General features: G+C 38.2%; 1 protein-coding gene across 3 annotated transcripts in view; it reads right to left on the reverse strand.

Annotated features, from left to right (window-relative positions):
• ATP2C1 (ATPase secretory pathway Ca2+ transporting 1) overlaps nucleotides 1-12988 on the reverse strand; it is a 130205-nt gene that overhangs the window by 67968 nt on the left and 49249 nt on the right. For all 3 annotated transcript variants that reach the window (XM_062214791.1, XM_062214806.1, XM_062214798.1), the window contains 3 exons: nucleotides 5789-5899; nucleotides 4353-4469; nucleotides 1994-2083 (listed from right to left, as the gene is read on the reverse strand). In XM_062214791.1, the coding sequence (XP_062070775.1) occupies nucleotides 1994-2083; nucleotides 4353-4469; nucleotides 5789-5899 (318 nt within the window). The remainder of the gene's footprint in view (nucleotides 1-1993; nucleotides 2084-4352; nucleotides 4470-5788; nucleotides 5900-12988) is intronic.

Here is a 12988-nt window from a genome sequence, read left to right on the forward strand (position 1 = left end):
AGCTTTTAAGCAGGCATTAACTTGAAAAACAACTGTTAACCATTTTTTACTTTTCTGATGGTCTGGAATCCTAAGTTAACAGTTTCAAACACTGAGAAAAGCCTAAGAACCCACAACTTTCCCCGTGAGGCATGCAGGGTAAGACACTGGGCTTGGACAGAACCTGCCATCTCCTGGACAGCTTCCCAGGCTTTCTCATCTCAGTACTCCCTCGTTCTCCCACAAGCAGGGGCCCAGCTTTCATTTATGTGGACTATATCTACTAGTATTTACCATGCTAGGCACTTTCACAACGAGTTCTGATTTCTACTTATTCATCTCAAACTTTCCACAAAAGACCATTACATGCTGACATAAATTAACTTTTTTCTGAAAAAATGTTTCCAAGAAAGAAATTGTGAGAAAAGTGATGGTGATTTTAATTTTCCTATTTTTCATGTCTGACGTAATAGAAAGCTGGTATTCAACCTACTATAATGTGTTGTTCAGGGTGAAGTTTATGAAGATAATAAAGCCTCACAGAGAAAACAGGTGGAAAATGGAGGACTATTTTAATGACTTTTTCAGGTGATTGTGGGTCTCTTAGCTATCACACTAATACTAGATAAGTTTTAGTTACTTAGAATTTAAGACTGTATCAATTAGCTTTTCATAATCTATCACATTAAAATCCATTTATCTACCTTTCATTGTGACTGGCTTTTACAAAACACTATAGATTTAGTAACATCATGCATTGGTCATTTGGAAAATATTGGTTCTTTTGGTTATTCAAATCATCCACATGTTGACACATTTTTAACAGTTTAAAAAGAAAAAAACCACACTTACTGAACTCACTACTGATCTCAACAGAATAAAACCTTAACTACTGGGAAGCTATCCAGAGCTCATAATAGATAGTACATAAAAATTTTCAGAACTCTAATTACTGCTTTAAAGCCTGAATGTTATCATTAGCAACAAACTCAGTTGTTTTCTTTGATCTGATAGGCTAGTTTAACTTTCAAAAAAAAAAAAAAAAAGTTCTAGCTAACAAAATGTTGATAATCATAGTCTACCAGTCATTCTTTCAAGTAACATTCTTTCAAGTAACACCTCACAACCACCTTTCCTTGAGAAAACAACTCTAACTTCAATTTACATAAGTGCTTTACAAATAATTCCCATCTTGTTACACAGATTTAGAAGGTATGTATGCACTCAAGGGTCAAGATGTAACAATACTTATTTTTGCTGCTTTTCCCAGAACATTCTTAAGAGAAACTATGAAAGAAGACAATAATGACTACTACAGTTTGGTGCCTTCCTTTGATTTGTGGTAAGGCTGCTAACAGTTCTGACCCACCACTGCTTTTGTGTCAGTGATGTGAAAGTCTACAATAAAAAGAACAGTACCCCAGTATTATTCCAACAGTTGTGATCTGACACACCACTGAATGCATCTCAGAGACCCCTTGGAGTCTACAGGCAACAGTTTAAGATACTCAGCCCCACATCAATATCCACTGTGTTCTTAAGCAGTATACCCTTGCTTTAATGAATGTTTGTATTAGCTACAAATTTTTTACTATAAACGAAACAGGAAGCAAGAAAAAAAATTCAATTAAAGCTAGAATCACCAAGCTGGAAAGAATAAAAACCATAAACAATAAATATAGAGTGTACTATCACAGAATATTCTTAAGTTCACATATGTCAGGCTTCAGTCTATGTTCACCAAAACATTGTCAATTGGAAGTAAAATAAATTTAGAATCTAAATTTAAAAAATTATTTTAAGATATTTCATATCTGTGAAATCATCAGATTGCCAAATAATGTTCACGGCTGCCAATCACAGACCCTCAATCACTATTTGAGATTATTACAGCTGAAAAGTAGAATTTGATATTAACAAAAAAACTCTGAAGGCATTTCTCAATTTCTTTTCCAAAATAAAAACAAATCCCAATTTATACAATTTATCAACAGATTAAACTAGTTTTTCTTACCACAGTGATACTGACGGCATCATCAAACTGATGCATTAAAACACTGATGACTGCAGAAGCCAGAAGCAGCATAATAAGGGGATTTTTAAACTGAAAGTAAAAACAAACAGCAATTCAACACTGTTATGTACAAATGACCACTCTCTTCTATCAGCAAAAGCTTTTTTAAAAAGCCATATGAACATTATTAAAAAATGACAAGTCTACATTTGGTTTACTTCATACATCCCCTCAAATTATGAATAAAATCTCTCTACTAAACTATATTCAAATGCTTTGTAACAGCTCCACAATATGTGATAACGGTGCATCGCCAACAAAACACTAATGTGACCGAGTTACAATACCTGTACTTGAACCCAGCTCTGGCCACCCTGTGTACCACTTTAAACTTTTTGAGTCCTAGCTTCTTTCATCTGATAAAATGGCACGTTACTGCCAAGGAAATTGTGGCGAAGATTAACTAAGAATGTGTATTAGGGGCTGGTGTTGTGGCACCAACATCAGGGATCTGAGTGCCAGATGGAGTCCTAGCTGCTCCGCTTCCAATCCCCTCCCTGCTAACGAATCAACAGCCAAGGCCCAGGCCCTGCTACTCCTGTGGGAGAAAGATCCAGAGTTCCAGGTTCCTGGCTCCACCTGACCCCACCCTGGCAGTTGGGTTATTTACAGAGTACTCTCTGTTTTTATCTCCCTCTCTGTCACTCTGTCTTTCAAAACAATAAATCTTAAAAGAAAAAAAAAAGAATTATTTTAAGGTACTGTATAAATCACAGGATCCTATTCACCTATTAGCTGCTAACATCACTGAGATTAGACCCCTGGTCTTTATTTCCCCTTAAAAAATGCTGTGCCACTGTATTAGGCACATCACTTACTATATGGCAAGCACCAGACAGATGTTTGCAGAGCAACAAATTCAGTATTCTCTATAAAGGAGTGGAGAGTTACTCAGGGCTTTATAATTAACAATTGATATTTACTATTAATTGTTGTTTATGCTTAGATATATTACAGGCGCTGTTTAATTCTTACAGAAATCCCAAGAAGCAATGCTTTAGCTTTGATAATAGGATAAAGAGAGCAAAACATGAAATCACTCCGCCTAGTGATATGTCAAATCACTGTAGTTTATAAATCCCTTATAAACTATGTCAACGGTTGCTGAAGTTTTCAGTAGAAATATTGTAAATGTGAGGACACAAGTTTGCATATTAAAAAATATTACAGGGGTGGGTATTTGGTATAGTGGAGAAAATACCACATGGGATGCCCACATCCCATGATCAGAGTGCCTGGGTTCCAGCCTACTTCACTTCTAATTCTAGCTTATTGCTATTGCACACCACTCAAGAGGATGTGTCCCCGCCACCCACACAGATGACCTGAACTGAGTCCTGGGTTTCCAGGCATTTGGGGAGTGAAAGAGCAGGTAGGAAGTCTGTCTCTCAAACTTCAAACAAAACAAAACAAAACAAAAATTTCTTTTCATTGAACCTGCAGGTTAGAAGACACAGCAATTTTCTTTTCTTTACTAAAATAACTTCCTTGTTGAGCAAACCAACCCCAATAGTTGGAAATTGGCCACAGAGCCTGCTGATTCTTATACTAACATAATTGTTATCAATGTAAGAAAAAAAGTCCCACAGTAGTCTTTCCTAAAAGATTAGCACAATGATGTAACAGATGAAGTATAATTTATACAAAATTTACTTTTTTTTTTTTTTTTTGACAGGCAGAGTGGATAGTGAGAGAGAGAGACAGAGAGAGGTTTTCCTTTTTGCCACTGGTTCACCCTCCAATGGCCGCTGCGGCCAGCGCATCTCGCTGATCCGAAGTCAGGAGTCAGGTGCTTCTCCTGGTCTCCCATGGGGTGCAGGGCACAAGCACTTGGGCCATCCTCCACTGCCTTCCCGGGCCATAGCAGAGAGCTGGCCTGGAAGAGGGGCAACCGGGACAGAATCCGGCGCCCCAACTGGGACTAGAACCCAGTGTGCCAGCGCCGCAAGACGGAGGATTAGCCTGTTAAGCCACGGCGCCGGCCCAAAATTTACTCTTACTAAGTCGGTCATGATTACTTAAAAAGAGTTAGCATTTCTGTAATTTAAAGAGTGCAAGTTCGATATCTGCAGAGGAAACTGTCAACAGTTTATTGGTATCAACATAAAAATGATCACCTTTAAGATTTCCACACAAAAAACTATAGGAACTCCAACCAAACACAAAATGGAAACCTTTTAGCAGAAACAATTTTTTTAAAAAAAGTATTTCCTTTTTCCATAAATATCCTCACAGCAGTTAGCAACTACAAAAAAATCTATGTAAATTACACAGCAGTGAAGGAAATAAAATATCTTACCTGCGAAATGTACTTCTTCCATAGTGGCTCATCTTCACTGATATCAAATTCATTCCAGCCGTGAAAGGCTCGCCTATGACTAACTTCACATTTGTTTAAACCATTCTGAAGATCAGCCTATTAGATTTTCACATAAAAGTTATTGAGAATGTTTGCACAGAACAAAAGAAGACAAACATAAAGAAGATTCTCTGTGATCACATTTATAGGTAGCTCTGTAATAGTCAGAACTAGTCTGCAGTAACAGATTAAGAGTGGTAGCCTGGGGCCAGTGATGATACACTGAACAGCATTAACTGGAAAGAGACACAGGGGAGCTTTTGTAAATGATAAAAATGTCCTATGCCTTAACTGTAGTAGTGGTTGCATTTGTCAAAATGCAAACTGTACACTTCAGTGCACTGTATTTTATGTAAATTATACTTCAATACAATTTTTAAATATAATCAACAAAGTAAAATATAATAAAAAACTTATGTTTTCCTATGGGCAAAAATAAATAATACAAACCAGCCACAATACTAACAGAAAGCAAAATACTGGTACATTTTAATTAGTTTTCTCAGTTTCATCAATGTTTTCTGAAAGTAGTTTCTCCAAAAAAATATTCAATTGGCAAAAGTGTCCCGCCTTGTTCTCTGAGCCCATTAAAACCCCGAGATCAACATTACTGCTCATCTTAGATTATATTAAGGCTGAAAACTGGTGCTTATAAATTACCCAAAGTAATGAAGTGAAGATGAACTTGTTTACAGGACATTTTACATTCTGTAAACACTACCTACATCCTTCAGTTACTGTCCCTCATTATTTATTATTGTAGCTATCATTAAAAATGAAATAAAAAATAGCTTCCTTGGCCCCCCCCCAAAAAAAAAACCTTTTGTAACAAAGTTCAATAAGGGATCCTTTCAAAACCTATAAACTATATAAACAGATTTAAAAAATAATAAGTGGTTTTAACCACCATTACTGAAAAAAATCCAAAAACGATAACAATGTTTTTAATGCTTATCACTAAAATACCTGACAGAAGAAAAATGTTCTTTTCCTTCATGTTTCAACAGATGATAGTTTTTAAAACTAACACTGCTTATATTAATAATTAAATTGATTATTTCTGTCATCCAACTGATCCTTACACAGCACTAACAGTTCCTGGCAATATGGATGATCTAGAACTGCACTGTCCAATCAGGTAACCTCTATCCACATGCAGCTACTTAAATGAACTAAAATGAACTTAAATTCAGTTCCTCCATCACACTAGCCACATTTTAAGCTCAGCAGGCATGTTGTCCTGTGGCTACTCTGTTTAACAGCTTAAAACAGAATATTTCTATCACTGAAGAAAACTGTTGTCAGATAGCATTGATTTACAGAGTCCAAGTGACTAATGTTACACTACATCCCCTACATCCCCACCAACCACTCACTTGGAGAATGCTTGCAACTTCACTGACTGGTAATTCACTTGCTTTTTTGGATGTCAATACAGGAATCATTGTCTCATTTTCACCATTAGGTATTTTTTGAAAACGTGCAACCTAGGAAATAAAACCAGAGGAGAAATATTTGAAGATACCAAACAACTGTAATGCACTCTAGAATAATACAAACATTCACAACAATGTATCTTCCAGTTAGAAAAATGTTTTCAGAGTAATGAGCATCTAGTACTATACTAGTAAGACAATCTTATACCAACCACATGCTATTTTTACAGAAACTGCATCTCAAAAATTAAGCCACTAATGCCAGCTAAAACACAAAATCTTCCCATTAAATAAAAAATATGCTATTTCTCTACTAACATAAAACAGATGTCCTGTCTAACAGATCCTGATGATTGCATAATCATAATCCTCTAAACTCATTACGTCTAACAGGAGGAACAAGGAACAGCTAAGGCTTTACTACTCCCGCTGGTCAATTCATTTCTTATCTATCCAGAAAGAGCACTTGGACACTGTTCCTAAGCACCATGACAGTAAGTCAAACTTACAGAGCCATTCCTAAAGCACGAAAAAAGTGAGAAGCAAAAGAGACCAGACAAGCAGAGGATGTACAGGCTGGCAAAGGAGCTGCAAACAAGCAGAGTAAGTCACAGAGATGGTAGTAACTATAATCTGTACTTAATGCAATTACATAAGCAAATATCTACAAAAAAGTGTTGGCTCCAATTCTAGAAATAACCCCCAATCCAGACTTGTGTTGGGTCCTAAACAGAGATTCCTTGTAGATAAAAAAAAAACTTAAGTGGGAGAAGGGGAGACAAATGCTTCCCACCACTGAATCGAAAGCACCTCAGCTGCCGCACATCTTACTGCCAAGATCAAAGTCTAAGCTCTCGCATGCAACATTTTCAGCCCCACATAGTCATCATTTTAGGGTAAGCTATTTTCTTAACTTTTTAAGCAACACTTCTATAAGACAACAAATAAGATCAAAGAAGAGTAATTTAAGAGTCTATTACTATTAAAATGTGACTTATGCCTGTATGCCTAAAAATTCTTTTGAGTTTAAAAAACAGTAAATAGCTGAGGGGGCAATGCACTCTCAGTGCAAGCAAGTTACTAGAACCAAATACATGTTTTCTAGTCTTACACATTAAAAGGGCACTGCTGAATGTATAAATATTTAAAGCACACTGCTAGCCATTTAATTTCAAAGAATCAAGAACTTCTACACAGTTAACTCACAGTTGTCACGGGAAGGCAAGGTTACCCTGGGAATTCTAGAGGTCAACCTACTCAATTCCATTAAACAAATGTGAAGAAGGCATAGGTGGGCAGAAGAAAAAAGCAAAAACAAAAAACGTGACACAGCAGATTCAAATGGAGAATTGCAGATTCACAGTAATTTACAGAACTCAAGCAGACCTAGTCAACTTAAGAAGCAACTGCTAATTAAACCAAAAAAGAATGATACTCCACCTACAAGTGGCTGTCATGACTGAAAGAGAAGCTGACATGCATAAAACATAAGCCAGAGAGAATCTGCATTTTTGGCACCTATCTTGCAGAAAAGGCTCATACCCTAACTCCAGAGATTGTGAATTCTGGTCTCAAAGTTGTCGAGAAGATTCCAAATGTCTCAGTGCTACCTGAGACGTACCTGTGCCTTTTCAGTGACCTTTCACTGAAAGAACAAAAAGATCAGAGAGCTCACTAGAAAAGAATGTCTGTGATCATTTCTGACTTAAGTCCTCTATCTCCACAAGGAACCAGCAAGTCTACACATTTCACCTTTGCAGGCGTGAGATAAAAGGTTCCAGTTGCCAGGCACTGTACTTTACTGGTAAATGTAACAACTACATTTGCAGGAAAAGTCAATTTGCTTCTGATGAAGTTCTTTAAGAATCAGGGTGCTAGCTAGGAGCTGCTAAATTGGCAGGCATCTCAGAGTGGGCAGGCCCCAACAGCTTAGCATCAGTTCAGCCCAACCAATGAAGAAATGTTGGCATGGCAAGGTAAAGGCACTGAAGACGTATTCCTGTGAAATACTGCATTATCCATGGAGTGGGTTTAACTCCACCCCACAAAGTAGAGTCCCAACTCATATTACCTGTCTAGGATCACAAAGATAGCAGAGTATTCTGACGTGTCCACGGGTGCATCCTGTAATATGCAAGTTGCTAGATATGCCATCAACTGTATCTGCCAAAATCACCCACACAAAAATTTGATCTTATCATCTAATGGGCCAGACTATGGTCACTTTCAAACTTTGGTGGATTCCACAATCAGCTAGGGGTGGACTGCTTATTAAGAATACAGCTGCGGCCGGCGTCGCGGCTCAACAAGCTAATCCTCCGCCTGCGGCCCTGGCACCCCGGGTTCTAGTCCCGGTCGGAGCGCCGGATTCTGTCCTGGTTGCTCCTCTTCCAGGCCAGCTCTCTGCTGTGGCCCGGGAGTGCAGTGGAGGATGGCCTAAGGGCTTGGGCCCTGCACCCACATGGGAGACCAGGAGAAGCACCTGGCTCCTGGCTTCAGATCAGCGCGGTGCGCCAGCCGCAGCGGCCATTGTGGGGTGAACCAACGGAAAAGGAAGACCTTTCTCTCTGTCTCTCTCTCTCACTGTCTACTCTGCCTGTCAAAAAAAAAAAAAAAAAAGAAAGAAAAAAAAGAAAAAGAAAAAGAAAAAAGAATACAGCTGCTAGTGGATATTTCCAAACAAAGTTAAAGCTGAATCAGATTAAGCCTCCAGACCAGTGGTAACTAGTGTGGAACAATGGTTCTCAATACTGGCTGTTAATCAAAAATCATCTGCAGACACTTAAAAAAAATTCCTATGGTTGGAAATCCAGACCAACAAATCAGAATCCACGGGAATAGTGAGTCCCAAGAAAGGGTGGATATCATATTGGTTTTTCATTTTTTAATCTCCCGAAGTGATAATGTTCAGCCAATGCACTAGACCCATCCATCAATGTAAAGGAAATAGAGAAGGACACTTAAACTACTTCAAAAGAAGGCATTCAAGACAATCCAGACTATGGGAAATTCTAGAGGACAATCCATCTAACCTTGCTAACAAAGAAACCACACAGGAAAGAGGGACATCTTTAGATTAAGAGGTATTTAAGGGATCTGTCAACCAATTCTAATGAGTGAACTTTATCTGAATCCTGATTTAAACAAACTCTTTTTTTAAAAAAATCAATTCAGAGGGCGGGTGGTGAGGCACAATAGTTAGGCTGTCACTTGAGACATCTGTATCCCATATCAGAGAGCCAGTTCAGGTTCCAGCTCCTCCACTTTGCATCCAGCTTCCTGCGCATGTATCTGGGAAGCAACAGATGAAAACAGCCTGAGTACTTGGGTTCTGGTCACCTACATGAGTCTCTGAAGGAATTCAGCCTCCTGGCTTTGACTGCCCCAGCCCTGGCTGTTTCAAGTGTTTGGGTCATGAACCAGCAGATACAAGATATTCTCTCTCTCTCTCCCCCACCCCCGTCACTTTGTTTATTCAAAAATTAAGTATTTTGTAAAAAAAAAATTCAATCCAGGATCTCCATAGTATTTCATTATTTCATCTCTTACACCTCCTTAAACCTGAAACAAGTCTTCAGTCTTTTGTAACCTTCACACTTGTTTGAAGAAAACAAGCAGGTTATTTTGTATAATATCCCAATTTTACAAACTATAATTTGGGTTTAAGATCAAGTGATGCATTTTGAAAATATCCTCACAGAAGTAATGTATCCTTCTCAATATATCTTTATCAAAAGATATATGACATTTGTTATGGACTAAGCTGTTCCTTCCCACCATACCCCCCCAAAAAATGACATATGTCAAAGCCCTAACTAACACTGTGACTATACTTGGAGATACAAGCCTTTAAAGAAGTAATTAAGTAAGGTCACTGAGGTGGGTCCCCATACCAGAGACAGGGAGGACACAGAAGCGTACCTGCACACAAAGGAAAGGCACGGGAAGGCATAAGGAGAAGGTGGTGTTCCAGTCCAGAGGAGCCTCACCAGACACCTTGCTAACACTTTTGATTTTGAACTCCCAGTCTTCACACCCAAGAGAAAATAAATTTTATGTCAAGCCTCCCAGTCTGTATTAGGTTATGTGTTATGGCAGCCCAAGCAGACTAATACAACACTGTTTATTTCATTAATAGTGACATTAATTTTGATAACTTGTCTAAAGTATTATCCATCATATTTTCCCACTTCAAGTCACTATGTTTCACTCTGTAAGTAACAAATGTCTTGTAGGGAGATATTCTGAAGCTATGTGAAAAGAAGTTATATTTACTGGATAACTTTTGCCCTAAGAGATTATTAATTACTATGGTGGTTTATTCTGTCTACATTTATTAAGTAGAATCCTACTGAAAAAAAGGATGTTTATTTTCTTCCCCATTCATCTGTGTCAATTTTTACATCGTGGATTTCCTATTTAATTCTATGCTTTATAATCCATTACCATCATTTCATTGCTCAAATTGTCCCAGTTGTGGCCATGGGGAGCCTTATATAGGCTGACTCCTGTCCCTCTGACATGTTTATCAATTTTAAGCACTGCCTTACTTCCTGGTACAAGATGTTCCAAGCTTATTTTTACATTTTCCTCGCCCCAGCACTGAAATTAACCATTTTTCAGGGAGTCTCAGTTCCTTTTAATAACAAACAGCATTCAGAAATGTTACAGGCCTTCACAACAAATGGGATTAAGGACTATTTATACATACACACCCATCTATAATTGATATCTACCTGTACAAGTGTATAAAAAAATGAGCTGGGGGAGGCAGGTGGCACACCAGTGGCTCAGGACACCCACATCCCATTATCAGAGCGCCTGCTGGTTCCAGCCCTTGATACTACACCTCCTATCCAGCTTCCTGCTAAAGCACACACCCTGAGAAGCGACAGATGGTACAGCTCAAGTACAAGAGTTCCTGCCACTCACATGAAGACCAGACTCAGCTCTCAGCTCCTGGATTCAGCCTGGCCCAGCCCTGGCTGTTACCAACACTGGGGAGTCCAACAGACCAAAGATCTCTTTCAATCTGTCTGCCTCTGTTTCTGTCTCTGTCTCTCTCTCTGCCTTTCAAATACAATGAAAATATAAATTAGTTCTAGAAAAATTGTTTTTTAAAAACCCATGCGCTCATGTTGAACTGGTCAATGCCAATCTATCCTGGGGATTCATTACAGACCTTTCCCTTTCCTTATTTGTAACTCCCTTATCAAACAGTTAAATACCTGACTTTCATTATGAACATTACCTACCTTCCTTACTCTATTCTAGATTACACAGAGTACTTGCAAATTCTAACCATACACACCACTGTCAAAAATTCTAACTCAGCCAGCATTGTGGTGTAGTGGGTTAAGCTGCCACTTGCAATGCCAACATCCCATATTGGAACATCAGTTTAAGTTCCAGTTGCTCCACTTCTGATCCAGTTTCCTGCTAATGAGAACAGCATAAGATGGCCTAAGTACTTGAGCCCTTGCTACCTATATGGAAGATCTGCATGTTCTGGGTTCCTGGTTCTAGCCTGGCCCACACCCACCCATTCTGGCCATTTGGGGAGTGAACCAGCAGATCAAAAATTCTCATTTTCTCTCTCTTCCTCACTCTCTCTCTTTCCCCTCCTTTCCAACCACCCACCTCTTCTATCTGCTACTCTGCTTTTTAAATAAATAAATAAATATTTTTAAAGATCTATTAACTGGAGAACAGTATTTACATACCCTTCTTTTTGCTTTTAGCCTTAGATCTGTATTTAAAACTTTTTATCAACAGCCTACCACTCAGAATTTTTCCCTTCCTTTCCTCCACCCTTACTGTGAGTACATGAAGTATTAACTTAGTTCTAATAGTCAAACTATTCAAAACAGGTAAAAACCAGAGAAGTGTCATGCTCCTCCATCCTTTCAACCGCTGTGTACCAAACTGAGGCTTCTACTTTACTTTTTCAAAATTTTTATTTATTTAAGATCGGACAGAGAGCTCTCACCTGCAAGTTCATTCCCTGAATGCCTACACGAGCCAGGGCTGGGCCGGGCCCAGGAACAATCCAAGTCTCCCACAATGGGTAGCAGGAACCCAAGTATTTGAGCCATGACCTGCTGCCTTCCAGGGTGCACATTCACAGGAAGTTAGAACTGGAAGCACTGCCCAGGACTTGAACCCAGGCACTCCAATTACGGCATATGGGTGCCCCAAGCAATGTCCTAACTGCTAAGCCAAGTGCCTGCCCCTTCCTCATTTTTCCTGTTGCCTTTTCACAAATGAGGAGGTGTGCATTTTCTTATATCTTCTCCTTTGGTTTCAGGTAAAATAACCTACAGAAACTTTCTTTTTAACTTAATATGTTCTAGCAATCACTCCATCACTTCAGCACTCATCATTATTTTTACAGCTGTATAGTACTCTACAATATGCACATGACAGTTTATACAATCATTCTGCTACATACAAGTCTGCAAAAAAATGATCCATGAGTCAAGCATACATATTCTCACAATGCCATAGTTGTGCCATCAGAGAAAATTCCCAGAACTGAGAAGTCAAAGGCAAATGCACTTGGCCAAATTCTCCTCAACGAGGGTTCTATCACTTCTTTCTCGCCAAAAATATGTCTCTTTCCCTATGGTCCTACCAAAAGGATGGCTTCTTACATGAATGTTGGCCAATACAATAACTGAAATACAGTATCTTAATATATTTTAATTTTCATTTCTCTAATTCTGAGTGAATTTAAAATATTTTCTTATATCTAGGGCCATTTTTATGCACTTTTATGCGTTTCTTAAGAAAATATCCTTTATATATTTTAATATATAATATATATTTTAATATATATCCTTTATATTTTAATCATCATTCTCTCGGGCTATTATAGTTTATTCTCTCAATTTTTAAGAGTGCTTTATGTATAAGGAATCTAAGCCCTTGCTTTGGTATTTGCAGGAGATATTTTCTCTCAGTTGTACTGGTATTTTACTTTGGCCATCAAAAAGAATTTCATTTTTACCTACCAAAACTTAGGAACTGTTTTGTAAACTATCCCTATATTTCGAATTATTCTTAAAAATTTATTTTAAGAAAAAAACTATATAATGCCTAATTCTGTTAACTATATGGTACTCACTAATTAAGTATAAA

The sequence above is a fragment of the Lepus europaeus genome, chromosome 2 (assembly GCF_033115175.1).
Source record: "Lepus europaeus isolate LE1 chromosome 2, mLepTim1.pri, whole genome shotgun sequence".
NCBI lineage: Eukaryota > Metazoa > Chordata > Mammalia > Lagomorpha > Leporidae > Lepus > Lepus europaeus.